Source organism: Octopus bimaculoides, chromosome 7, assembly GCF_001194135.2.
Source record: "Octopus bimaculoides isolate UCB-OBI-ISO-001 chromosome 7, ASM119413v2, whole genome shotgun sequence".
NCBI classification, from domain to species: Eukaryota; Metazoa; Mollusca; class Cephalopoda; order Octopoda; family Octopodidae; genus Octopus; species Octopus bimaculoides.
Genome location: NC_068987.1, coordinates 87754613 through 87781865, shown reverse-complemented (window position 1 = coordinate 87781865; position 27253 = coordinate 87754613). Strand labels below are relative to the sequence as shown.

At 37.3% G+C, this 27253-nt stretch overlaps 1 protein-coding gene across 1 annotated transcript in view; it reads left to right on the top strand.

The window, feature by feature from the left end:
* Window positions 1–27253, top strand: part of LOC106880977 (uncharacterized) — a 164838-nt gene that overhangs the window by 9194 nt on the left and 128391 nt on the right. Inside the window, exon 3 of the mRNA XM_052969454.1 lies at window positions 10671–10728. Coding sequence (XP_052825414.1) covers window positions 10671–10728 — 58 coding nt within the window. The remainder of the gene's footprint in view (window positions 1–10670; window positions 10729–27253) is intronic.

Sequence of the window (27253 nt, the reverse complement as noted above, 5' to 3'; positions counted from 1 at the left end):
CCCCCCCCCTGACTATACAAGTCCCTGATATTGTATCGCTGTTTTACTTATAAATTATTTTTACTTTTCACGATCGTCAACTTATCTAACTTTTTTTTTAATCCCGATAACCTAGTCTTCACAAGACTGCATCGGGGGCATTATTGTTTTCTTATCTGGTGCTGAAGCGAGGAATGTTTACCAACCTATGGAAACTTTTCCTCTAATTTCCTCAACAATGTGTTCTAGTTCCCTAATATTAAATTACAGTCACAAGTACTGCAATCCCCTCACTTCCGCTGGACTGATAAAATGCCTTCTCTGTTGCTTCTTAAGACTCAGCATAATGTAAATATACCCCGCCCATTTTTTTCTTTTCTTATCAATGAGAGATATTTGTTCTGTGTGTATGCTTAAACTTTACCTTGGTCCCTATAATAAAAGACCTTGCCCTCATGGTGACCTTTTATTTAGGTACACACTAACTTGTATGCATATTGCTGGCTGTGTAAATCTCACTCGGTAGTTCAATCTAGATTTGTTTAAAATATTGGTTATAGTTTAGGCCAGCCCTCATTAAGTAGACTTCTAACCACACGTGTTCTAGCCATGACCATCCTATCTTTAGTTCACAGTGCATATAAGGTCCACATTATCCAATGTGTGCTATTTTCACCATTAGTTGTGACTGGAGAGAGATTTGGCTGTTGTTTCTAGCAGGTTGATTAACCGCAGGGTGGGTAGCTTGTTGGCTGTTTTAAACAATGCTTTTCAACGTAGGTAGTAAATAAAAATGTCGGTTTATTTAATCCTGTTTTCAATGTCAGAGGAAAAACCCAAATCAAAACAAAATGTATTTAATGTGGTGACCAAGAAAACAGCGTTTAGCTAACATTCTTTGGTGAAATCAAGGGAGACAACCTTGAAATGTTTCTGCATTCGTAGCTACCATCAGCAGAAGTATAGTTTCATCCTTGTTTACTGGTCCTGTAGTAACTGTCTGAATATACTGTAATGTCTGAAAGAAAAATTCAATGGTATTAGGAAGTAAGATTAATTGATTATTTAATTAGAAAGGAGCACTGAATACTCATTCATATCACAAAAACTAAGGTTTGATTATTTCCATAATATCCTGAGAATATAAATGAGCAGCTTGATGTTTTGGTGGGCTATTAAATTATCATTTGACTTGGGTTATCTCTGATTAAATAGATCTTTTATGATTGAAGACTTTTATGTTGTAATCATTGTTAAACATAAAATTTATATTGCTACATCATTAACATATTTTTTCCTTTGTTGTAATTTACCTCCAGGTAAAACCTGATCTTACAAAACTCTGATCAATAACATTAGAGTCTTGACTGATTCATCCTTTTCTTCGACACGTGTGCATTCAGGATTATTTTCTCCTGTTTTGCAAGATGTTAGGGTATAATATATAGTATCTGTAGCAGATGATGTGATCAAATAGAGACACTTATGTTAGCTTGAATAATTAATGCGTTTTCCCAAAAGGGACATCAATAATTAACAACAAATTTAATGACCAGCAGGCATGGCTGTGTGGTAAGAAGTTTGCTTCTCAATCGCATGCTTCCGGGTTCAGTCTCACTGTGTGGCACATTGGGCATGTCTCTTTACTTTAGCCCCAGGCTGACTAAAGCCTTGTGGGTGGATTTGGTTGACAAAAACTGAAAGAAGCCCATTGTATACATGCATATCTATATCTATGTGTGTATCTTTGTATCAAGGGTTGGATGGTTTCAGGGTCCAGAATTGCAGATGACCTTCAAAAGAATTGCATGGTCTTCACTATCAAAGGTAGCAGAGAGATAAAGTGACAAAGGTGTAAAGATAAACTGCAGTACTTGAGACTTAAGAGATGAGATTAATCCACAATATTACCTCACTATAACATTCATCACCAAAATGCAACTGTTTCTATCATCATCATTTAACATCTATGTTCCATGCTGGCAAAGGCTGGATGGTTTCAGGGCCCAAAAGGTCCAAGGACTGCATCCTGCTCCAGTGTCTGCTTTGGTATGGTTTCTATGGCCTGATGCCCTTCCAAATGCCAACCACTTGACAACGTGTACTGGGTGCTTTTTTTCATACCACCAGCACTAATGAGGCTGCTATGCAGTTTGCAAGACTACAGAACCAGAAGTGGAGGGGTGGAGTGGTCAGCGTTATGACATAAGAAGAGAGGTTGTAGTATGTAAACCGTTTGACAACCGCTTTTGGTGTGTTTATGACCTGTAACTTAGTGGTTTGGCAAAAATGACTGATAGTATAAGTGCAGTGCTTAAAAGAAAGAAAAACAAAAACACTGGGGTTGATGCAATGGGCTGGCGTCCTGTCCAGGGGGAATGTTACGATCTTGGTCTCTTATACAACATAGTATCTGGGTGACCGGTCTTATGAGTGCTAGGGTTCAACATGGTAATATCCAGGGGTTGATGATGATGATGAAATGTATGATAAATTGTTGTGAGACACCTACAACAGATTGAACTCAGGACCAGTGACCTTTGAATGTTGGGCCTCACAGAGGCAATGACGAAAGACCGAAACCTGGAGGTATGCTGTGACTATGAAGACCCGGCAAATATAGTGAGTTCATGGCAGTATCCTACACCAGTTTTGCATAACCAGCCCCAGCCCATTCAAAAGTACCTTAGATCGTAGGGCAACATGCTGTGCTTGAGGAGACCTTGAATCAAGTACATCAAAATAAAAATCAAATGGAAATTGTAGTTGTGATCCCTGTGCCGGTAGCACGTAAAAAGCACCAACCGATCGTGGGTGTTGCCATCCTCCTGCCCCCTGTGCCGGTGGCAAGTAAAAAGCACCCACTACACTCTTGGAGTGGTTGGCATTAGGAAGGGCATCCAGCTGTAGAAACTGCCAGATCAAACTGGAGCCTGGTGCAGCCTTTTGGCTTACCAGACCCCAGTCGAACCGTCCAACTCATGCTAGCATGGAAAACACGTTAAACGATGCTGATGATGACTTTATCCACTCAACCTATTTATCTTTACTAGTGGTACACATTTTTGCAAAATATAATTGTATTAGTTTTTTTTTTATGTGTATATATATATATATATATATATATAGATTATACACTCATTCTTATCAAGTAATATTGTGGATTAATCTCATCTCTTAAGTCTCAAGTACTGCAGTTTATCTTTACACCTTTGTCACTTTATCTCTCTGCTACCTTTGATAGTGAAGACCATGCAATTCTATTGAAGGTCATCTGTAATCTGAGTATCAGATGTGTTTTGAGGGTTCACATGTTTAGAAACCTGCACTCGAGTGGTTACCATATACAAAGGTACAGGCATGGTTGTGTGTTTAAGAAGTTTGCTTCCCAACCACATGGTTTTGGGTTCAGTCCTACAATACTACACTTTTGGGAAATGTCTTTTTTTTTTGTATAGCCCCTGGCTGATCAAATTCTTGTGAATGGATTTAGTCGATGGAAACTAAAAGCAGCGTGTGTGTATGTGGGTCTCTTTGTAAATGAGTGTCACTATCATACAAGCAATTTCACACATTTCCCGTATTCTGCCTAAACATGGCTGGCCGTGGAGAAATATCACCTTACTTGGAAACAGTTGAGGGCATCTGGCCATAGAAAATCTGCCTCAATAAACTCTGCCTGACCCATGCAAGCATAGAAAAGTGGAGATTAAAATGCTGAAAGGGAAATCGAAGACTGCTTTTATATGAAATGCAATTTTAATTTTTCGCAAGGACTTGCTTTAATAGGTGTGTAATTTTGTCTCCTTGAAAGGTTCATGTTTGTATCAACCATCATAAAGCCCTTGTGTCAAAACCCATGTGTCACTGCAAGAGCAACATTTTCTTTAAAATGCTTCAAAATAAGTCTTTTTGTTTTAAATATCAAAGCATCTCTGAAGAATTTGCATTTTTATATGGAAAAATGTTGATACTATCAAGACATTAATTTCTTAATAACTCCAAAATTCAGATGTCTAAGTCATCAAAAATCTTTATATTAAACTCATGATATTTAAACATTTAAATGAGTTGTCATTCTCTGTTGAATTATTTATACAATGCTTGAAGAATCATGAGAAAAAATTTAAAAAGCTGTCAACCATTATGTTTTAAATTAGCTTCTAACATTCTTCATGGCTATTGAATCCATCATCATCACTTGATTCTATTTCTCCATGATTGCATGGATCAGCTGGAATTTTCTAGAATCAGATGCCCTTCCTGTCACCAACCCTCACCCGTTTGCTGGTAAAGTTATTTTTCCATGGCCAGACATTGCTTGTATGACACTGATGCTTGTTTGCAACCATTATATGTTGTTAAGATAGGAGTGTGTATGTGTGTCTGTATACACGCACACAATGGGATTCTTACAGTATCCATCTACCAAATCCTCTGAAAGGATTTGGTTGGCCTTAGGCTATAGTAGACTTTTGCCCAAGGTACCAAGCAGTAGGATTGAACCTGGAACCACAAGTTCGTGGGAAGCAAGCTTCTTAACTACATGACCATGTCTATGCAATGTTGTTAAATCTATTGTTTAAAGAAATTGTGCAAAAAGATTTCAGGAACAAAGAAAATGAAATCCTATAAAAGCAGATATGTATACAAGTTAATTTTTATACTGAGCCCCCCTCCCCAGGGGGCTCCTGTTCTGGTGGCACGTAAAAAGCACCATCCAAACATGGCTGATGCCAGTGCTTCCTGACTGGCTCCTGTGCCGGTGGCACATAAAAGGCATGCACTACACTCTCGGAGTGGTTGGCGTTAGGAAGGGCATCCAGCTGTAGAAACATTGCCAGATCATATTGGAGCCTGGTGCAGCCTCCTGGCTTGCCAGTCCCCAGTTAGACTGTCCAACCCATGCTAGTATGGAAAAACGGATGTTAAATGATGATGATGAAGGGAAGAAACGGGGGAAGATTCAGCGTTTTAGACCATGGTTCTCTGACAAAATACATAGGAAGAAAAAGAGATTAGTAGAAAAAAAAAGAAAAATTCACTAATATTTTTATAGATGAGGAAACATTCCTAAAAATAGATGGAATTAGTAGAATTAAATGGTGTTTCTCGGCAGAAGTGAAGTTTGAGTCAACTGAGATGATGAACAGCGTGTGTGTGTGTGTGTGTGTGTGTGTTTGTGTGTGTATGTGTGTGTGATTGTGGGCATCTTACTGAGGAGGTTTTGTGTATGTAGGTAAATGTGTGTAAGTGCTATGAGAGGGGAGGTGTAAAGTACACGTGTGTGGTATGTTGTGTTAGTGGTAGAGTGAGCTAATTATAGAGAAAATGTAATTTATTTGTTCCCTGTCCAACTGGGAAGTGCTTGAGCCAGGATGTAAACTTATCCTGCACACAGATGCAGCCGGCTATATCTAGGAGAATTGAAATAATAGGTCATCTGGTCTTGTTACATTGGATCAACTGGAACCCTTGTCGTCGTAACCGACGGAGTGCCACGATAAGTATTCGATAAGTTTCATTTAACGTTGATTTTGTCTCAATAGAAAGGTCTCTGGTTAATTGCTTCATAAAAATATAATTAATTGGTTCATAAATACTCTTAATTTTTGTAAGAAGTTCCTTTTAGTCTTTTTCTAAAGATTTTAATTGTTTGTTTCACTCACAGTTTTCAATATATGACTTAATAATGTTGTTTGCAAAGCAAGTACATTTTTCTGTGATGACTTCTATGAAAAAAAAAAAAAAAAAAAAAGGAAACAAAGAAAAAAAAAAAAGAAGCAACATCGGTTAATATTGATTCATAGCTTGTATTTCCATACTGCTTGGACATAGGAAGCAGATGTTTTACATCAACAGGACAAATGTTTGCAAGAAATACAGAGAATAAAATTTAAAAAAAAGGAAATCAATGATGCTTTGATGGTTTGGAATTCTTTTGACAGCGTCTGTCATGAAATGGCTATGAAAATGTATGTTTTCACTGAGGTCAATAATTTGAAATATAAAGTGTGTTTTATGACATCTGTTGAAAATCCTGTATACTGTGGGAATTTAGCAACATATTAAACAGACTTTTCCATTACGTAACAATTTATATAGTGTGTTTGTTTGTTTTTCATTTGAAGTGAGACCTACTTTACAAGGTTTGATCTTGTCTTAACCTAAGTTTTAGTTGTCCTCTCTTTTGTTTTTATGTATCCTCTGCTACCATTTTGCGCAACTTGTGTCCTCGTTATTCAAGTAGTGTAGCTTAGCTAATCAAGCAAATAATCCAACTTAATAGGAAAGTGTGTTATTTACTTAGTTGGCAAGGTTAGGTCAATATTATAAATATTTACTGTATTTGATGTTGTATAAGATGGATTTTATTTTTAAAAATGTCTGAAAAACAATCACATCAGGTTCTGTTTGCAAGTTGGGCCTTCATTAAATTATATCCCTGATGCTCATTACTATAGGCTAATTTTAATCTAGACCAGTGATTCTCAACCATTTTTTGCCTAGGGACCCCTGTGATTTTTATTTTGCTCTACTGAACCCTCATAGCCATTAAAAAAAAAATCCTATAATATTTTTATTATTAAATATTACTAGGAATTCAGTCATTTGACTGTGGCCATGCTGGAGCACTGCCTTTAGTCAAACAAATCGACCCCAAGACTTATTCTTTGTAAGCTTAGCACTTATTCTATCAGTCTCTTTTGCTGAACCGCTAAGTTATAGGGACATAAACAAACCAACATTGGTTGTCAAGCGATGGTGGGAGAACACACACACACACACGACTTTGGTCGGCCCGAGGCTATTGTAGACACTTACCCAAGGTGCCACACAGTAGAACTGAACCTGGAACCATGTGGTTGAGAAGCAAGCTTCTTACCACACAGCCATGCTGCACTTATGCACAGCCATGCTGCACTTATGCACAGCCATGCTGCGCCTATATTGTATAAAAAAATTTTAATATTTTGTGTATTGTAGAAACCTAACCAATTCATTGCAGATAGATTCTTATATGAATCCCTAAGGGTCATGTGGACCCCGGTTGAAAACCACTGATCTAGATGGTCCCTTCTATCTCACCTAACTCCATAATAATAATCTTTTCTGCTCTAGGCACAAAGTCCGAAATTTTTGGGGAGAAGACCAGTCAATTAGATCGACTCCAGTATGCAACTGGTACTTAATTTATCAACCCTGAAAGGATGAAAGGCAAAACTGACCCCAGCAGAATTTGAACTCAGAACGTAAAGACAGACAAAATATCACTAAGCATTTTACCCGACGTGCTAACATTTCTGCCAGCTCATGCCTTAACTTCATAATGATAATAATAATGATGATATTAAACTTTAATGTGGTCAATGCCAGCCCCTTTGCCCCAACTGGCTTCTGTGCCATTGACATGTAAAAAGCACCATCTGAACGTGGCTGATGCTAGCACCGCCTTGACTGGCTCCCGTGCTGGTGGCACATAAAAAGCACCATTTGATTGTGGTCGATGCCAGCCCCCTTGGGCCCCTGAGCCAGTGGCATGTAAAAAGCATCCGCTACACTCTCGGAGTGGTTGGCGTTAGGAAGGGCATCCAGCTGTAGAAACATTACCAGACTGGTGCCTGGTGCAGCCTCCTGGCTTCCCAGACCCCAGTCGAACTGTCCAACCCATGCCAGCATGGAAAACGGACGTTAAACGATGATGATAATATTTTCTGCTGTACTTGTGGTACTTTTGTAATATTTTGTTATGTATTGTGAGATTGCTTTAAATATTATATTTTTTAATGCACTTAGAAAATTTTCCTGAATATGTGCAACTGGAATTGGGGTGCTTCTAATGTGTCTGTGCATTTGTTATGCCATCAAATATGGCAGTTGAGGAGTAATATGGGAACAAGAACAAAACCAGTAGATACAGAACTAAAATACTTGAAGTTTCCTAAAGAATTTTGACTTTGGTTTCTCTAAAGTTATTTAATGCAAGTTAAAACGGCTCCAACCTTCACTTGAACATCATTATCATCGTTGCTTTAACTTTATCTTTTCCGTCTCTGCATAGGTCAGACAGTTTATTGAAGCAGATTTTCTACAACCAGATACCCTTTGTGTTGTCAACACCCACCTAGTTCTAAGTAACTCTATATTTCCCCAGAGCCAGACACAATTTCTGCAGAAAATTGGAAATGCATGCCAATGACACTCATTTACAACTTTCACATGATGTGCTGACAAGGAAGCACAAACATATACACACCCACATATACAAGGGTGTGTCAAAAAGGTAATGCCATTTTGTTTAGGACAGGTATAATTACCAACACAGGAACATGTATCATACATCAAAATGAAGCTGGTCCTCTGTGGATCCCATCCCTACTTCTCAACATAGTCACCGTTTCTCTCAGTGGCAATGCTCCACCTTCGAATGAGAGCATGTTTCCCTGCCCCGTAAAATTCTGTTGACTGTTCTTTGAGCCATTTCTTCACTACAGTTTTCACTTCCTCATCACTGGAATAATGTTTGCTTCTCAAACCCTCTTTCATGGGGTCAAAGAGATGATAGTCCAGTGATGAGGAAGTGAAAACTGTAGTGAAGAAATGGCTCAAAGAACAGTCAACAGAATTTTACGGGGCAGGGATACATGCTCTCATTCGAAGGTGGAGCATTGCTATTGAGAGAAACAGTGACTATGTTGAGAAGTAGGGATGTGATCCACAGAGGACCAGCTTCATTTTGATGTATGATACATGTTCCTGTGTTGGTTATTATACCTGTCCTAAACAAAATGGCATTACTTGTTGACTCACCCTCGTGTGTGTGTGTGTGTGTGTGTGTGTGTGTGTGTGTGTGTGTGTGTGTGTGTGTGTGTGTGTGTGTGTGTGTGTGTGTGTGTGTATATGCATACAATGGGCTCCACACAGTTTCCATCTACATTCTCTTACAAGGCATTCATCTACCCCAGACTGCAATAAAAGTCCGAAATGCTGTTGTACATTTGGATTAAAATCCAGATCTACAACCTGGTTGTGAAGCATATATCTTATCAGTCTAGTTTTATCTGCATTTTTCATTTATTCCTTGAGGTGTCTTGTATATTTAAACATTTCTTTGTTTACTTATTTCAGTATTTTTATGTGTTAATTTCAGTTTTTAAGCTCTAAAGAACATTGAAAATAGTCTATTTCTGTTTCTGCAATCTGTTTAGAGATATAAAATCATAAAGCTTTATATTTTATTTATTTTTGTGTCTTGCTTATAAATTCCATTTGGAGGTTTTTATTTCTTCTCATATAAAATTAGTTGTTAATAGTCAACCTATCACCTGTATCTACTACTCTCGTTATAGTTTAAACAGGTGCTGTGTGTAGCTTCTCCTGATTTGATTTTATCTATCATTCCTCTCTCCTTTTGTTTTATTTTTAAAGATATGATCTTACCTTCAACTTGAATATCATTTACTGCTGGCCTAATTTCTGGCAGAATTGTCAGCACACTAGACAGGAATGCCCTGTGGCATTTCTTCCGGCACTTATGTCCCGAGTTCAAATCCCACTCAGGTGAATGTTGCCTTACATTTCTTCAGGGGCAATAAAATAAAGTACCAGTGAAGTACTGGGATTGATGTAATCAACTTCCCTACTCCCTTCAAAATTGCTGGCTTTGAATCTCGCAAAGGACTGGCATCTTGTTTAAGGGGAATCTTAATCACCATCATGTAATGCCTGTTTTTCATGCTGACATGGGTTAGATGGTTTGAGAAGAGCTGGAGAGCTGAGCTGCACCAGTATCCAGCTGTCTGTTTTGACATGGTTTCTACAGCTGGATGCCCTTCCTAACATGCCAACCACTGCACAGTGTATTAGGTGATTGTTATGAGGCACCAGCATTTTTATTAAACTCAGTACAACCTGACATTTTCATTCCTTTACTCTGAATCGGTTTTTACAAGCTGTCACACTCAGCTGTTACACAGGCATGGCTGTGTGGTTAAGAAGCCTGCTTTGTGATCAAGTAGTTTCAGGTTCAGTCCCACTGTGCAGAACCTTGAGGTATCTTCTACTGTAATTATGGTATGACCAATGACCAATGCCTTGTGAGTGAATTTGATTGATGGAAACTGTGTGTCTTTGTGTGTATATGTGTGTCTACTACATGATGATCATAGCTGGTTTGTTTATGTCTCTGTAACTTAGTAGTTTAGCTAATTAGACTGACAGAATATGTACCAGACTTAAAAATGAAAAAAGAAATCTACTGGAATTGATTTGTTTGACAAAAAGATTCTAGATGGTGCTCCAGTATGGCTGCAGCCCAACAAAAAGAAATAGAATAAAAGAAAAAAAAAACACCAATGCAATTAACATCTTGTTTCACAGAAACATTGAAAAATAAAAAGAAAAATCATGTCTCAAGATAGACATAGACTTATTATATATTAATTGGTGCTACTTTAGCATGCAGTCTATTGCTATATCGATAGTCTTATGCTGTGAAATGATCTGATCTGGTCGAGGGGTTAGGGTCAGACTGCCATGTAGACTGCACACTAAAGTAGCATCTATTAATTTATGTTGAATCCACTTGAGACAGGAAATAACTTTAAAGTTTGTAGTGGATTATATTCTAAAACTTTGGTTTTAATTTCTTTTTTTTTATAATTCTTTATGTTTACCATTTATTTTTGCAGATCTCCCTAGTGGCTGGGAATGGAGTATTACCCCAGAAGGTGTTGTTTATTATGTGGAGTAAGTATTAATGTTTAATCAGTTTTTAGTTTCTTAGATCATTGGATTTTCTCCTTGGCTTTTTACAAGTTTTTTTTTTTTTCCCTTAACATATTTAATCGGTAATGTAATTATATTTTGAAATTAAACAAGTTTTTTTTTGTTTTTTTTTAAAGTACAACATTTGAATGAATTTGTTTATAAAAGTGTTTGCTTCATTGGAACAGGATCAAAGATCGAGAGTTGTATGTATAAAGTTACGGAAAGAAACATTTATAAAATATATTGAGCAGCTTTCGTGTACAATTGAATAGCTTTAAAACAGCCTGGTTTAACATTGTTTTTATATACTTAATGCTGCTTCTTTTAATCAGTGTATTTCCCTTTTGCAAATTACAGTCGTTATGAGTATTTCTAGTAGTTGAAGTCTGGGAAGGAAATAACACTTAAATATTAATATATTGATGTGGATGTCATTCTCTTCGAGATGAAGTGAAAAGATATAGTTAAGTGGCTATAGTTATCTAAAACTCTTTCACTCCTACAAAATAAATTCATCATCATCATCATCGTTTAATGTCCGCTTTCCATGCTAGCATGGGTTGGACGATTTGACTGAGGACTGGCGAACCAGATGGCTGCACCAGGCTCCAATCTGATCTGGCAGAGTTTCTACAGCTGGATGCCCTTCCTAACGCCAACCACTCCGAGAGTGTAGTGGGTGCTTTTATGTGCCACCGGTTTGAAAGCCAGTTTAGCAGTACTGGCAACAGCCACGCTCAAGTGGTGTTTTTATGTGCCATCTGCACAGGAGTCAGTCCAGCAGCGCTGGCAACAACCTCACTTGAATGTTTTGTTCGCATGCCACCAGCACAAGTGCCAGTAAGGCGACGCTGGTAACGATCACGCTCAAATGGTTCTTTTTACATGCCACCAGCACGGAAGCCAGACTGCTGCTCTGGCAGTTATCCCGCTTGGATGGTGCTGTTAGCGCTCCACTGGTACGGGTGCCAGTCATCGAATTTGGTTCAGTATTAATTTGTATTAAAAACAGTGGATAAAAAAAACAAATGTTTCATCCTTAAAAAGAGGTTACTTTCTTGATTATAGATGTTGTTTTATAACTGGAATTAAATTGTATATTGTCTGTCACTGAAAGTGTCTTCGGCAAATTTTCCTGCTGGCTTTATCATAGAATATTTTTCTATAGCTTACATAACGAATATATCTGGCGTTGGCAACCGATTTTGATCAGTGGTTGCAGGAGATCTGTCTAATCATAAGGTGGGCCACACTACCCTCCCCAAAATATCAATATAGAGCAATTTTTCATTGAAAGTATGTTGGCCCATTTTCACTATTGAAGACCATATGAAAAAACCTCTGCCTTAGAAATAGAGAAACACTGATGAAAGTGTGATTAACATATGCTGTTGCTTTGATACGTTCCGTATTATTAAAGACAGGTTGAAGAAATTGCAGCAGATATTGAAGGTACACTGTCAGGAAAAATAAGAGAACTTGATTCCTTTCCACTGGCTATTGATAATGGAAGATATATCTGATTTGGACCAACCAGCAATTTTCATATGTGGTATTGATAAATCTTTGAATATTATCTAAGAATTACTTGCTCTTCAGACAATGAAAGACATTTTAAGATCTAACATTTATGAAGAATTGAAGAAAGCAACAACAAAGTTGAATTTCCCACTTGGAAGTCTTGTCATTGTAGCAACAGATGGGGGACCCCTGTAATGATTGGGCCTAAGATAGGTTTTCTGTCCGTATTAAGATGAATTAATTTCTTTGAATTTAGTAAACCGTGACATGCAAGAATTCATTGCATATTTCAAGAAAACTTATGCTCTCTGTAAAATTTGAAAATGTTATGCTTGTTGTTGTTCCTACCATAAATATTATGAAGTCTTGAGTACATAACTCTCACTAGATTAGAGAGGTCTTTGAAGAATATAAATGGTAACCTGGTTTACTACTGTGCTGAGTGAAAGGAAGATTCTTCAAAGGTTTTACAGCTTCAGAGAATGCCCTTTAGAATGTATCTGCTATGCTTGTAACTAATTTGTGACAGTTGCAAATAACTGTTTGGCATCATTGTATTTGCAAAAATGTTTTCATTTCATTTATTAAATTTTCCCAAATATATGTACAAAAAAAAAATCTGTTCAAGTATTCTTCATTTAATTAAAACTTGTAAATTTATCCTTAATTAAAATATTTAATCTATTATATGAAACGGGGACATATCTTGACCTCTTACAACTTCCAAACCATCACATTTAAAAAACAAAAGAAAGTAGGATTACATAGTGGAGGCACATGGCCTAGTGGTTAGAGCAGGGGACTCATGGTCGAGGGTTTGTGGGTTCAAACCTCAGACTGGGCAATGTGTGTGTTTATGAATGAAACACCTATGCTCTACATGGCTCTGGCAGAAGGTAATGGCAAACTTCTGCTGACTCTTTTTGCCACAACTTTCTCTCACTCTTTCCTCCTGCATCTAGCAGCTCACTTGAGATGGACTGGCATCCCATCCAGGTGGGGAACCTATACTCCAATGAAACCAGGAAACCAGCCCTTATGAGCCAGGCATGTCTTGAGAAGGAACAAACAAGAACAACAACAGCATGATTACATAAGTTTTTATACATGAGATTTGTAACTAAAAACTGTTTTTAAAAGTCTAAACAAAATGTATTTTAAAATGTTTTCTTGTCTCATAAATACTCCTTGAAATAACCATTCTTTTTTTTTACTCCTCTACAAAATAGGGTGAAGGGTAGAGTTTCATTGCTGTGACTTAGTCATGGATTAGATATGTGCTGCTATTGGTCTCAAAATACTATATAAAAAGAGATAGCTTCATTGGTCTTACATTAATTACTGGTATCCTACAGGGAGTGCTTTTTAACCCTCCTTTTTTCTTGATGTCTGCATCAGGATGACATCAAGTCACATATTCTAATAAGCAGGATATTGTCAGACTGGAAGAACCAAGCAAATCAAAGGAGATAATGCAGTGATTGATTTTTTACTTCAGCTTGCCGTAGACACAGAGGCTAGGGCAACCTGTAGTCATTGGACACTGGAGTAGACATAATAGATTTTGGGTGTGTAATTTGAACACATGTAGCACCAGTAACTTGTTTTCACATGGTTCCCAGTTTAATGATGCCATACCACTGTCACAACAAGGATGCATGGAATATGGCTTTCTGAGAGGAATGATTACTTTATTGATTCTATGAGTGGCTGTGTGGTAAGTAGCTTGCTTACAAACCACATGGTTCCGGGTTCAGTCCCACTGTGTGGTACCTTGGGCAAGTGTCTTCTACTATAGCCTTGGGCCGACCAAAGCTTTGTGAGTAAATTTGGTAGACGGAAACTGAAAGAAGCCCGTCATATATATATATATATATATATATATATATATATATATATATGTGTGTGTGTGTGTTTGTCCCCCCAACATCGCTTGACAACTGATGCTGGTGTGTTTACGTCCCCGTAACTTAGCGGTTCGGCAGAAGAGACCGATAGAATAAGTACCAGGCTTCCAAAGAATAAGTCCTGGGGTCGATTTGCTCGACTAAAGGTGGTGCTCCAGCATGGTCACAGTCAAATGACTGAAACAAGTAAAAGAGTAAAGAGATGTGAAATTAGGTGTTCCATTCAGAAGCCCAAAAGAGGCCGCCACATGTGACCTGCAGTTTGACCATGACTGCTATCTATCTTTTATGCTCATGGATTATTTCTGTAATAATGTCTGTAACAAATTTATGACAGTTGAAATAACTGTGTTTGGCATTGCAATTATATTGACAAAAATACGTGCTCAGTTTATTTTTATGTGTGCTCATGGGAGCTCATGCCTGTCTCTCACTTTACTGAACCTGGGAGGGATAGTTTTGTTGGAGAAAAATCAATTTTTCTATTAGATCTCCTAAATGAGAAGCATTCATGAATTATGAACTGAATTTATTCACCATCTTGACAGTTAAGCAGAGTTATGGTCTTTGATCATGATACATCACAATGTGTGTAGCAGGTTTTGAACTAAATCTCAGGACAGGAGTGAAGTATTTAAATTCACAAACTGAAAGGCTCTTGAATAAATTTCTCCTCAAAATGTTGAAACTTAATTTATTATTTAAGTTCCTTTCAGTTAGTGAAATTTTCTCCTCTTTGAAGTAAGATGACATGAATATAAAATGCCTTGTAATAGGCATTAACCCTTAAATGGTAGACCTCATCAATTGATGTTTCATTAGAGAAGTGAACATCATAAACTGATGTTTCAAAAATTTTATGTGGATACGGCCATCATCAATTGACACCTGAGCTTCTACTTTGTCGAATACACCTAAGCGTAAGTGGTCCTTATTGATGGGAGAGATCAAGTGGCAATGAAGTTTTTTCGGGATTTCCTTCATCATCAAATGAAGCAGATGACGATGATGATGCTTTAGATAGCACAGAAGAAAATGATACTTCTACTACTAACTTTGGATGAAGATAGTAAACCGATTTCTCTCCAATTTATTAAAAAAACATTAAATTTAGGAACTTAACAGTTCTTTTATTGCCCTTTCGTCTTTATTTTTATAATCGAAGAGTTAAAATATCCTTTTCATGGTTTTTGTACCTATCTAAAGTGAAAATAAGTATAAAACCTATCCTTAAGATATTTTTTTGTTTCTTGCTTGTTTGGTACAGGCATTCAATGCAAACCTTTCTCACCCTTTAAGGGGTTAATACTTAATCTTTTTATATAAGTTGTATTCCGTTGTAAGGAAGAAGAGCTGTTTTCTATGTCTTACGCTGTGATCAAATCTTTTTTTTTTGGTAAAACTCATTACCAGGTCATGCTGACATACACTGCCATCTTTCCATTTCTACTGATCTTACGAGTACCGTTTGAATATTGACTGACGTGTGATTAAGATTCTTCAGTAACATTTTCAGGTGACATTCAGAATGTCTTGAACTAAAATTGATTGACCATTATCTCAAACAAATAATAGATTAATCATATTTGCAGTTCTTTGAACAACCTCTATTTATGTTTACTCTTGTGTTGTATTTATTAAATTTCTCCCATCCTGTGTACAGCTACCATTTTTGGAATAAGAAGAAAAGAGCAAAAGACAGCTGCTTACACGATTGAAGTGGCAGCAGAAACAGAGCAAGGGGGAGGAATTAAGTTGAAAGCCAGGAGGAGATGGTAAACAGTGATTTGGCCACCATTGCTGACCCACCAACGGGCAGGCATTAAAGTTCAAGGCTGAAACACCCAGTGATTGTTGGGTACCAACTGTTGGCCTAAATTCCTCCTGGCCAAAGCAACATTTATGAAAGGTGAATGAAGAACAAGCATCTTTTAGATAATTATTAGCAACAGAAGCATTTTTAATACCAAAAGGTAGTATTTTCCCCACTTAAAAGTGAATGTTGTGTTAGAATACACTATACTGCGATAGTTACTATGAGGGGAACCCTCTCCTCCCATATGGGCTTTTGGTGCATATGAATTCTCGTTTACATTGCCAGCGATAGAAAAATCACTTGCCACCATCACCACCTGATCACATGATTTCGGCCTTCCCTGGCCCCATCAGTGGTGAACACTCGACTGCTGGAGATAGCTGCAATATCTCCCTACCGATATACATAGAATCTCAGTTCCTAATCAGGCTCTGCTGTCCTGAATAGACAGTGGACATATTATTAAAAGAATGATTATTAGTGACAGATGTTATCAACATCTTTTTATGTTCACTTCTGTGTTCTGTTCATTAACTCTTTTTCACCAGAACTTTATTTTTACTGTTTTTTAACTCTTTGGCATGTCTCGAATTCTCTCTGATGCATTCACTTGTTGCTGTTGATGTATTCCTTTCCAATTACTCTAATCTTTTCCCATCTTCTTCTGTCCGGTCCTTTCTTGCCAATCTTCTCTGAGATACAATCTTGTATTTCTTTAATGTTTTATTCTTTGATTTGTTTCAGTTGTTTGACTTTGGCCATGCTGGAGCACCGCCTCTAGTCGAACTAATCAACCTCAGGACTTATTCTATTGGTCTCTTTTGGTGAACCGCTCAGTTATGGGGTCATAAACACACCAACATTGGTTGTCAAGCGATAGTAGGGGGACAAACACACACAAGCATACACACACACAAGCATACACACACACAAGCATACACACACACACACACACACACACAAGCATACACACACACAAGCATACACACACATGCACACACACACATAACAGGCTTCTTTCAGTTTCAGTCTACCAAATCTACTCACAAAGCTTTGGTTGGCCCGAGGCTATAGTTGAAGACATTTGCCCAAAGTGCCACACAGTGGGACTGAACTTGGAACCATGTGGTTGGTAAGCAAGCTATTTACCACACAGCCACACCTGCACCTATGTGTATAATTTTTTTCTTTTTTGCATTGGCAAAGAGCTGTAATTGTTAAGCATGGGTTAGGTCTGATTTAAGATTAAATTAAATTGTGTTTCCAGCTGTGACTGCCCCACCCCTTTATTCTTTTCGAGATCTAATGCATCTAGGACTGCATTAAGTAGTGTCCTTCTTTTAAGTTGGTAAGGTGGGAATCCATGGAGATTTAGTTGATGATTTGAGTAGTTGTAGTGACCAGGTAGAGAGTTTGTTTGTATGTGGAAACTAGATTCCAACCAAATATGATATATATGGTTAACTGCTTGTTCTGACATTGGATCTCACACATCTGTTTCTCTGAAGGTGTAGGCTTGGCTTTGTGGTTAAGAAGCTCACTTTACAACCACATTGTTTTAGGTTCGGTCCCATTGCACAATACCTTGAACAAGTGTCTGCTACTACAGACCTGGGCCAATCAACACCTTGTGAGAGAATTTGGTTAGCAGAAACTGTGTGGAAGCCATCCTGTGCTTGTGTGTATGCATGTGCACATGTGTGTGTGTGTGTATTCATGTGTGTGTTTGTCCCCTCCTACCACTTGACAACTAGTGTTGGTTTGTTTACATCCTATAACTTAGCAGTTTGGCAAAAGGGATCAGTAGAATAAGTGCTAGTCTAAAATAAGTACTGGGATTGATTTGTTCAACTAAACGCTTCAAGGTGATGCCCCAGCATGGCCACAGTCCAATGACTGAAACTAGTCATTGGCTATAAAATAAGATATATCCTGGGTTTCTTTCTTGTGTCTTTCAAGATGACATTTTCTTTAGATTTCTCAGACTTCCACATCCTGTTCCTAACTGCTTATTACTTAGCTGTTCAGAATGGAAAGCATTGTTATAGAGACACTCAGATTTGAACCAACTGTATTTTATTTCTTTATTGCCCACAGGGGGTTAAACAAGGACAGACAAACAGATTAAGTTGATTATCTTGACCTCAGTGCGTAACTGGTACTTATTTAATCAACCCTGAAAGGATGAAAGGCAAAATCGACCTCGGCAGAATTTGAACTCAGAATGCAAAGACACAAAATACCGCTAAGTATTTCGTCCAGCTTGCCGCCCTCGTGTATGTTTATTATTCTTTTCTACTCTAGGTACAAGGCCCAAAAACTTTTGGGGAGGGGGCCAGTCAATTAGATCGACCCCAGTGTGCAACTGGTGCTTAATTTATCAACCCCAAAAGGATGAAAGGCAAAGTCGACTTCGGCAGAATTAGAACTCAGCACATAAAGACAGATAAAATACCGCTAAGCATTTCACCTGATGTGCTAACGATTCTGCCAGCTCACCTGTATTGCCCTAAATCATGAAAAATGAATGAGGAAAATGAAAATATTCTGTTTGAATAACCAATAGCTTGATCCCAAACATTTTTGCAAAGGAAAGTTAAATTGTTGATATTGCCTGTCCAAAGATGGCAGCCTAACACACTGCCATGTTTAATATCCTCATTTAGTTCTTGGATGCCTGAGTTGTTTGTTGCAGGAATTTTCTGTTTTATTAACTTTGTCATCATTGTTATTGTATGCTTTTCCTTGCTTGCATGGGTTGGATGGAATTTGTTGTGGCAGATTTTCCTACAACGGGATGCTATCCCTATCACCAAACTTCATCTGTTTCCAAGCAAGGTAATTACTTTAACTAGGCATGTTTTCTATGGAAGACTGGAAACAAACAACATTCTCGTATGAAGAGGACACTTTCTACAATAGACAAGGAAACATCAATTCATGCACACACACACACACACACACACACACACACACACTGTATTTACTCTTGTATAAATCATGTTACTTACGCATACAGACACATGATGGGCTTCATTCAGTTCCTGTGTACCAAATCTACTCACAAGTTGGCCCAGGGTTATAGTAAGACATTTTATTCTTTTATTCTTCTGTCAGTCATTTGACTGCAGCCATGCTGGAGCACTGCCTTTAGTTGAACAAATTGACCCCAGGACTTATTCTTTGCAAGCCTAGTACTTATTCTATCAGTTTTTTTTTGCCAAACAGCTAAGTTATGGGGGACATAAACACATCAACATCGGTTGTCAAGCGATGGTAGGGGGACTAACACAGACACACATATGCACACCACACACACACACACACACATATATATCCTCAATGGGCTTTTAGTCTCCGTCTACCGAATCCACTTACAAGGCTTTGGTCAGCCTGAAACTATAGTAGAAGACACTTGCCCAAGGTGCCACGCAGTGGGACTGAACCCAGAACCATGTAGGGGAGCAAGCATTTCACTACGCAGCCACGCCTGCGCCAAATTACCACACTATAGGATTGAACTCAGAACCAAGTGGTTGGGAGGTAAACTTCTTCTTTACACAGGAATGCATGGAATCTTCTGTTCCTTTGCCAAGAGTCTTTAGAAACTTTGTAGAATTCTTTTGTATTACTTTTCAACCAAGATGGCTTAGTAAAATATCACTCCTCTTCATAGAAGCCATTATGTTTGCTACCTGTTCTCTTTCCAACTCTACCCACAGCAAAACTCTCCATCCTACCTGTCTTACTACTGTGTGTGTGTGTGTGTATACACATAGCAGATATGAAAACTTGCATCGTCATTCCCATTTAACATGGTGGTCAGTCTAAACAGCATTTTTTTTTTCTGTTCTGAAATTCAGAGTTGCAGACTAATTTGGAAGAGCTTCCTTTCCCTCACTAATTAACATAACACTCATTGAAATAACAAACAACAAAAAAAAATAGAAAAAGAAAGAAAACAAAATCAAGGTACAAGTTTTCTTTCTCATTTTTATAATGGTATGCAAATGTTTGAATTTAGTAAAACAGTTGTTTGCCTTATAGGCAAAAGACTGAACAGTACAAATATGATACAAAGAAATTTAATCAGCTTCCTGTAAATATTAGTGTTCTACTATCAATATATGTGTCAATGTTAAATCTTGAATTCAATTTCTATTCATCGTAGCTAGAAGACTTCTCCCCATTATGGCATAAGAGAACAGATTTAGTTTTGACAAAACGATCTAGTTAAAATCATTTCTGTTTAATTTACTATGAGATGCTCATAAAATTTAGGATTTTATTATGCAGTTCCTGTTGTAAAATTCTAATTTTGTCACAAGCAATTTTATAGGGAGGATTAAGCCAATTACACAGATTCCAATACTCAATTGGTACTTATTTTATTGATCCCAAAAGGATGAAAAGTAAAATCTACTTTGGTGGAATTTGAACTTGGAATGTAGATCCAGAAAAATAGGGCTGAGTATTTTGTCCTGTTTGCTGCTTCTTGCTACTGTAAAATTAATGTGAAATATATTGAGGGAAGTCGTCAGGTAAACGAGGCATCAGATGTATTGTGCAAGAGAGCTGACTGTACACTACAGTTACATCAAGATATGCCAGTTTCTAATTGTGGTGAGAACATATGGAAGGGGTAGACCGAGGAAGACGGGATGAAGTAGTGAGAAAGGATCTTCAGATGTTGGGCCCAATAGAGGGGATAACAGGGGACTGAGACCCTTGGTGGTTTGCTGTGCTTCTTTGCATAGAGGCACGTCCCCTACATCCCTCTCCAGCTGTGCTTTCCTAATCTTGCAGGCTCGTGGATGCTGGTGCCATGTAAAAAGCACCTTTACCAGTTGTAGGGTATTCATTGAGGCAGATTTTCTACAACCGAATGCCCTTCCTGTTGTTGACCTTCACTTGTTTCGAAGCAAGGTAATATTTCTCCATGTTTTCATGGAACATCAGAAACAAAGGACCTCATTAGGCATGACAGTGACACCCACTCACTGTCATGGCAACGACACACGCACATGATGGGCTTCTTTCAGTTTCTATCTACCAGATTCCCTGACAAGGATTCAATCAGCCTGGCACCATAGTAGAAGACGCTTGAAACCATGTGGTTGGGAAGCAAACTTCTTAGCACACCTGTACTTACTTTGTGAAAACATCATACCTTGTATTCCATTCACCTTCACCATCTCAAAAGCATTGGAAATGGCTATAAACAACAACACTTTCCATCATCTTCAGCCTGTTAGGATTCTAGCCACTGGCATAGTCTCTGTAGAACCAGATCTATTGCAGATTTGTTGCAGTACATCATGCCTCAGTGGTCTTTCATGCTTGAGAACTTTGGCAAAAATGTCATGGGTATTAGCAAAGCCTCCCATACACTTTAATATCATCACCATCATTTTAACCTCTACTTTTCCATGTTTTTGTAGATTGGATGGAATTTTGTCTTCAATAATGATAGATTGATTTCCAATGACATTAATCCCTTTAGCATTCAGATTACTCTGTCAAATGTAATCCTTCTCTATTCACGTTGTTTTTTAAATAATCGTGTGTCATCCTGTAGCTTTGAGATTTCTATGACGTGATTGTTTATTTTTGTAGAGTATGTGCGAGAGGCCATATCTAGCCATTCTAAACATAAAACAGAATATTTGGGCCATATTCGGCCAGTTTAAATACTAATGGCTTCAAGTATTTATAATAGCAGTGACATGATTGCCACTAATACTTCTCAAATAAAATCATTTATTCTACTTTTTATAATAAAACACACGAATTGTATACAAATTAGTTACATAGTAATTAATTACAATTTTACTTTCATACATACCAATTAACTTCATATTTAACCTTGATTTAATAATCCTTTATGTTTATTTGTTTTGTTCTGCTAAGTAAAATTAGTGGTTGATTGTCTTAATTTGTTGTTGCCGACATTTCTATTTGTACTCTTTATTCAATTATACAAATTGACAATCAAACTGATACAAATTTCGCAACACATTGCTATAATTGGGGTAAATAGGGGGAAAAAAATGTATGTTGAGTTGAGATGATATGCTGATTATATTGCTATATGACAGGAGACTGAGACCTTTGGAGATATGCTGTGATTGAGAAGACCCAACAAGTAAAGTGAGATTGTAGCCACGCATGTCTGGCCCAGTTAAGAGTATCCCTGATGTGTCGGGTGATATGATATACTTGAGAAAGGCAGCAAGCTGGCAGAAACGTTAGCACGCAGGGCAAAATGCTTAATGGTATTTCGTCTGCTGTTATGTTCTGAGTTCAAATTCTGCTGAGGTCGACTTTACCTTTCATCCTTTCGGGGTTGATTAAATAAGTACCAGTTACGCACTGGGGTCGATGTAATTGACTTAATCTCTTTGTTTGTCCTCTCTATGTTTAGTCCCCTGTGGGCAATAAAGAAACATATGATATACTTGAGAAGACCTGTTGAGTCAAGTAAAACCAATATCAGAGTTGTAGCCAGTGGCCTCTAACAGGCTCCCATGTCAGTGGCACGTAAAAAGCACCATCCAAACGTGGTCGATGCCAGGTCCGCCTAACTGGCGTGTGTGCCGGTGGCATGTAAAAAGCACTGTCCGAATGTGGCTGATGCCAGTACCTCCTGAGTGCCCCCCCCCATGCCCATGGCACGTAAAAGGCACTATCTGAACGTAATCGATGCCAGGCCTTCCTGACTGGTTCCTGTGCTGGTGGCATGTAAAAAGCACCCACTACACTCGTGGAGTGGTTGGCATTAGGAAGGGCATCCAGCTGTAAAAACATTGCCAGATCAGATTGGAGCCTGGTGCAGCCTTCTGGCTCTCCAGACCTCAGTCAAACCATCCAACCCATGCCAGTATGGAAAGTGGATGTTAAACGATGATGATGATGGTGATCACTTTATGTTGATTCTGGTCTTAGAGGAATAAATAAATCTGTAATTCTAATTCCGAATTCTTACAATGTTTTACTCTAACTAATCTTGTTTTTTTTTGTTAGTATCTAGAATGAGATATTTAGTCTAATGAACTATTTATTCATTAGTCTGCCATCCAATATGTTATATAGCTCTTGGAATTCTAATGATGTCATATAAGCTTTTAATTGCAATAAAACTAGTAAAATAAAAAATTACTGCTTAATTACAATAAAGCTTCCATAAAATCTTTCTATTAGTCTTTTCATAACTTTTATGTGAAAATAAGTGATATCATTAATAATATGAAGCAATTAAGGGTCATTCACTTAATTGTTACATCATCCCATAATTAGAAAAATTATCGTCTAGATTTGATCCAATAACAAAACCTGTCTTTTTTTTTTGTTTTTATCAAACACTCTTTTGTCTTGGAGATTTTTACATAATCCATTTTCAACATTGTTGATCTTTTCTCTTTCATTACAAATTAATTTCTCTGCCAGTTTAAAATTTTCCTCGTCTATTCTACTTCCCAAAGATGTTTGATCCAACATTGATCAACCACCACCATTTTGTGATTGTTTAATTCTCCCTCTTCACCAATCCATTTTTTTCTTTTTAATTAACTAATACCTTGTCTCTAATGCATTTTGTTACTGTCTCACATTAGATATTATCCTCTTGTGATGTTGGTAATTTTTCAATGTTATTGAACTAAAAATTCACACATCTCATTTGCATTAGCTATTCACATTAAAGAACATTTCATCTTTAAGGATATTTAAATTCAATATGCACTAGATCGATATACTGCAGTTGCATGTAAAATCTGAGTTTCATTTACATTTTGTATCGGCATTCAAATAAATGTACTTCCCTCTTCATATTTGTTACGTTAAATCAATATTATCTATGTCATTCATTTCAGTTTTTCAGTCGTTAGTTTTATTTTTTAACCTTCAATAAACTAAAGTGAAAGTAGATTGTTAAACATATATTTGATCTACTCTCTTTCTCTGCATAATAACAGTATTTTCAAAAACATTGAAAATATAAAACCATACACTTCCCTAAAAAGCAAAAATATAAATAAACAACAAAACAGATTGAGAAAAATATGAATATTAATTTTAAAATGTCATTAGTGTACATTAATGAACATAAAAAGGATTTTTTTTTATCATGGTTATTTCGGTTGTTGGACTGTGGTGGTCATGCTGGGGCATCACATTGAAGAGTTTTATTCAAACAGGTAAAGATTCTTTGCCAACATAACATGGCAATCCTGGTTTAGTATGAATGTTGCTGTAATTTAGCCCCCGGGAGACATCATCTCCAGCTGGCTATATGACATGATCTGTGTCCTTATATTTTTGAACAAGGGAATCTAGCACCCTCACTCAGCTCAAAACAATATCTGTGTATTGCGATTTCTGGGTTATTTCCCTTCGTCAGCACTGAATTGTTCATCTAGAGGTGGCGCTGTCAAATTCCTGTTCGAAATATATAGTTTTCAAAGTGACAACTAGTCACTGATCTATAAATTAGAAAATTATTATATGTAAATCTCATAACGAGAGATATTCCTAAACCAGGACTGCCATGTTATGTTGGCAAATAATCTTTACTCCAAAGTACTGTTGCTGAATATCTGTTGTGAGATTTACAAATAGTAATTTTCTAATAAGTCAAACAAATTGACCCACATCCACTCACAAGGCTTTAGTCAGCACAAGACTAAAGCAGAAGCACTTGTCCTAGGTACCACAGAGTGGGATTGAACTCAAGACTGCTTTGTTGATCTTTATCGGAATCTATCTTTAATTCCTATTGTTATTGTTTGGCTTCAAATGATGTTGGGTTGCATTAAGCTTTAAAATAAACTTGCTATTAATACTGTTGTTTGTTGATTTACTTTGATTTGCTCAGTTGTAAATAGACTTGGATGGGAGCTGGAGGGGGTGGAGGCAGGGGCAGAATGATTGTGACTTTAAAATGTTTTCAGCCAGACTTAGTCCCAATTTAATTGACCATGTCAATCTCAGTGCTTATGTAAGCCATCAAACCTCTGAACAGTTAATCAATCTCTGATCTCTTGGTTACTTATATATCAAAACTGAGTTTGATTTATGTCTTTACTTGTTTCAGTCATTGGACTGTGGCCATGCTGGGGCACCACCTTGAAGGGGTTTTAGTCAAACAAATCAATCCCCATTACTTTTTCTTTAAAGCTTGATACTTATTCTATCAGTCTCTACACTACTGACTGCTAAGTTATGAGGATATAAACTTGGTGGTTGTTAAGCAGTCAACACACATGCTTGCTTGTATATATGATGGGCTTCTTTCAGTTTATGAAATCCACTTGCAAGGCTTTGGTCACCCTGGGGCTATAACAAAGTCACTGGCCCTAGATGCCACACATGGGACTGAACCCAAAACCATGTGGTTGGGAAGCAAACCTCTTATGACACAGCCAAGCATGTGTATTTGAAATGTGTGTGTGTGTGTGTGTGTGTGTGTGTGTGTATGCATCAAAAGGTTCAATTTATTTTTTTGTCTGAGTGTTGTTGTATAGCCCTAGTTCTGTTCTGATTGAGCAAACTGAAGTTCCAAAATGTATCAGTCATTACCAGCCGATCTTCTTTTAGTATACATAATGCTATGTTATCTACTGAAGTCTTAGACGTCATCCTTTTTAGGATAGTAGGATGTGATTTAAGGGAAATCGAGCAGTAAAAGATAAAAGATATGTCGCTGCAAAATTTCTTTGTTGCAAAGTAGGAGGAGGCAGGGCCTTTTACAAAATACCAGTTGGTGAAATGGGTTGTTGAGGTACAACCGAGCACTACTGGTATGTAATCTCCAAAATAATATTTCTTGTTTGACTCGTGTTGACGGTTATGAGATTTAGGCCAAGTATTGGTTTTGTACCATTTTTAGTCAGGTCCCATATGCACTGGCTCACTGACATTCCACTGCTTCATACTAAATGAGACATGTTTTTCTATTTGTACTTCCAAGATTGATTGTTGTACTGTAAACACAAAAAAAAAAAATGCAAATTGGGGTTACTGACTGCTACTAACGATAGGTTTTTAACGGCTGTTGCGATCGTGGTTATTTCTTCTTGATTATCATAGTATCATAATTACTATTGGTGATTCATTGTACATTGTAATCGTATAATTTATTGATATAAATATATAGTTGGTATTGGTATCTTGTTGTAAATAGATACCCCTATGTATGCTGACGCTACTCAAAAGAATGTAACAACTACTTTGATGTAGCTGTGAGGATAGTGTAAAGATATTGGTTCTGAGCATAGAGATTTTGGAAAATAAAGTTGATAATGAAATTGATTAACAACATGCTAATAACTTAATAATTGAGTATAATTAGCTTGTCAATGGCTGATTATTAATAAATGTTATTTGAAAGCTATAATAACTAAGAATGTAAGCAGTTGTGTGGAGTGTGAATTTGTATCATACAATAAATGTTTGACTGTTTCTTGTGATACATTTTAAATCTCTATTCAAATAGCTTCGCAAAGGTAATGAGCTGGTGGAATCGTTAGCACAGAAGACAAGATGCTTAGCAGCATTTCTTTCAGTTCTTTATATTCTTTGCTCAAATCTCATGGAAGTCAGCTTTGCTTTCGTCCCTTCTGGGTTGAAAAAGTACCAGTCAGTTACTGGGGGTTGATGTTATTGATTTGCCCCCCTCCCTTCATAATTGCTGAACCCATGCCAGCATGGAAAACAGATGTTAAAGGATGATGACTATAAACCCTTTGACCAGCATTCCATTCAGGGGAAGTGTTGTGATTTTGGTTACTTATACACTATGAGAGCCAGGTAACCAACTTTATGAATCCGAGGGCTTGCGAACCCCCTCCCCCCCCCAAAAAAAAAACAGCTTTATGCCTAATTAAGAAATTTGATAATTTTAGGTTTATTAATTGTTTTTCTCTTGTCTCTTGGGGGAAAATAGTTAACAAATATTGGCTTGGCTTTTATGGTTTTAAGATTTCTTTGTAATCATGCTGGTTTGGGTTTGATTCCACTGCTAGGTACTATGAAAAAGTATCTTTAACAATAACCTTGAGATGACCAAAAACGTTGTCACTTGTTTTCAAGCAATCAGAGACCAGTGATCTGCTGACTATTTTGACCATATAAAGCAAAACTTGAAAAAGCTTTCCTTTTCTCTTTTACTGGGCATTAGACAAGTTTGAATGATTGATATTTTGAGATTTTGTTTTCTGTAGGCTTTGAGAAAACGGCAACACAAACAGAATCTGCTTCTTTT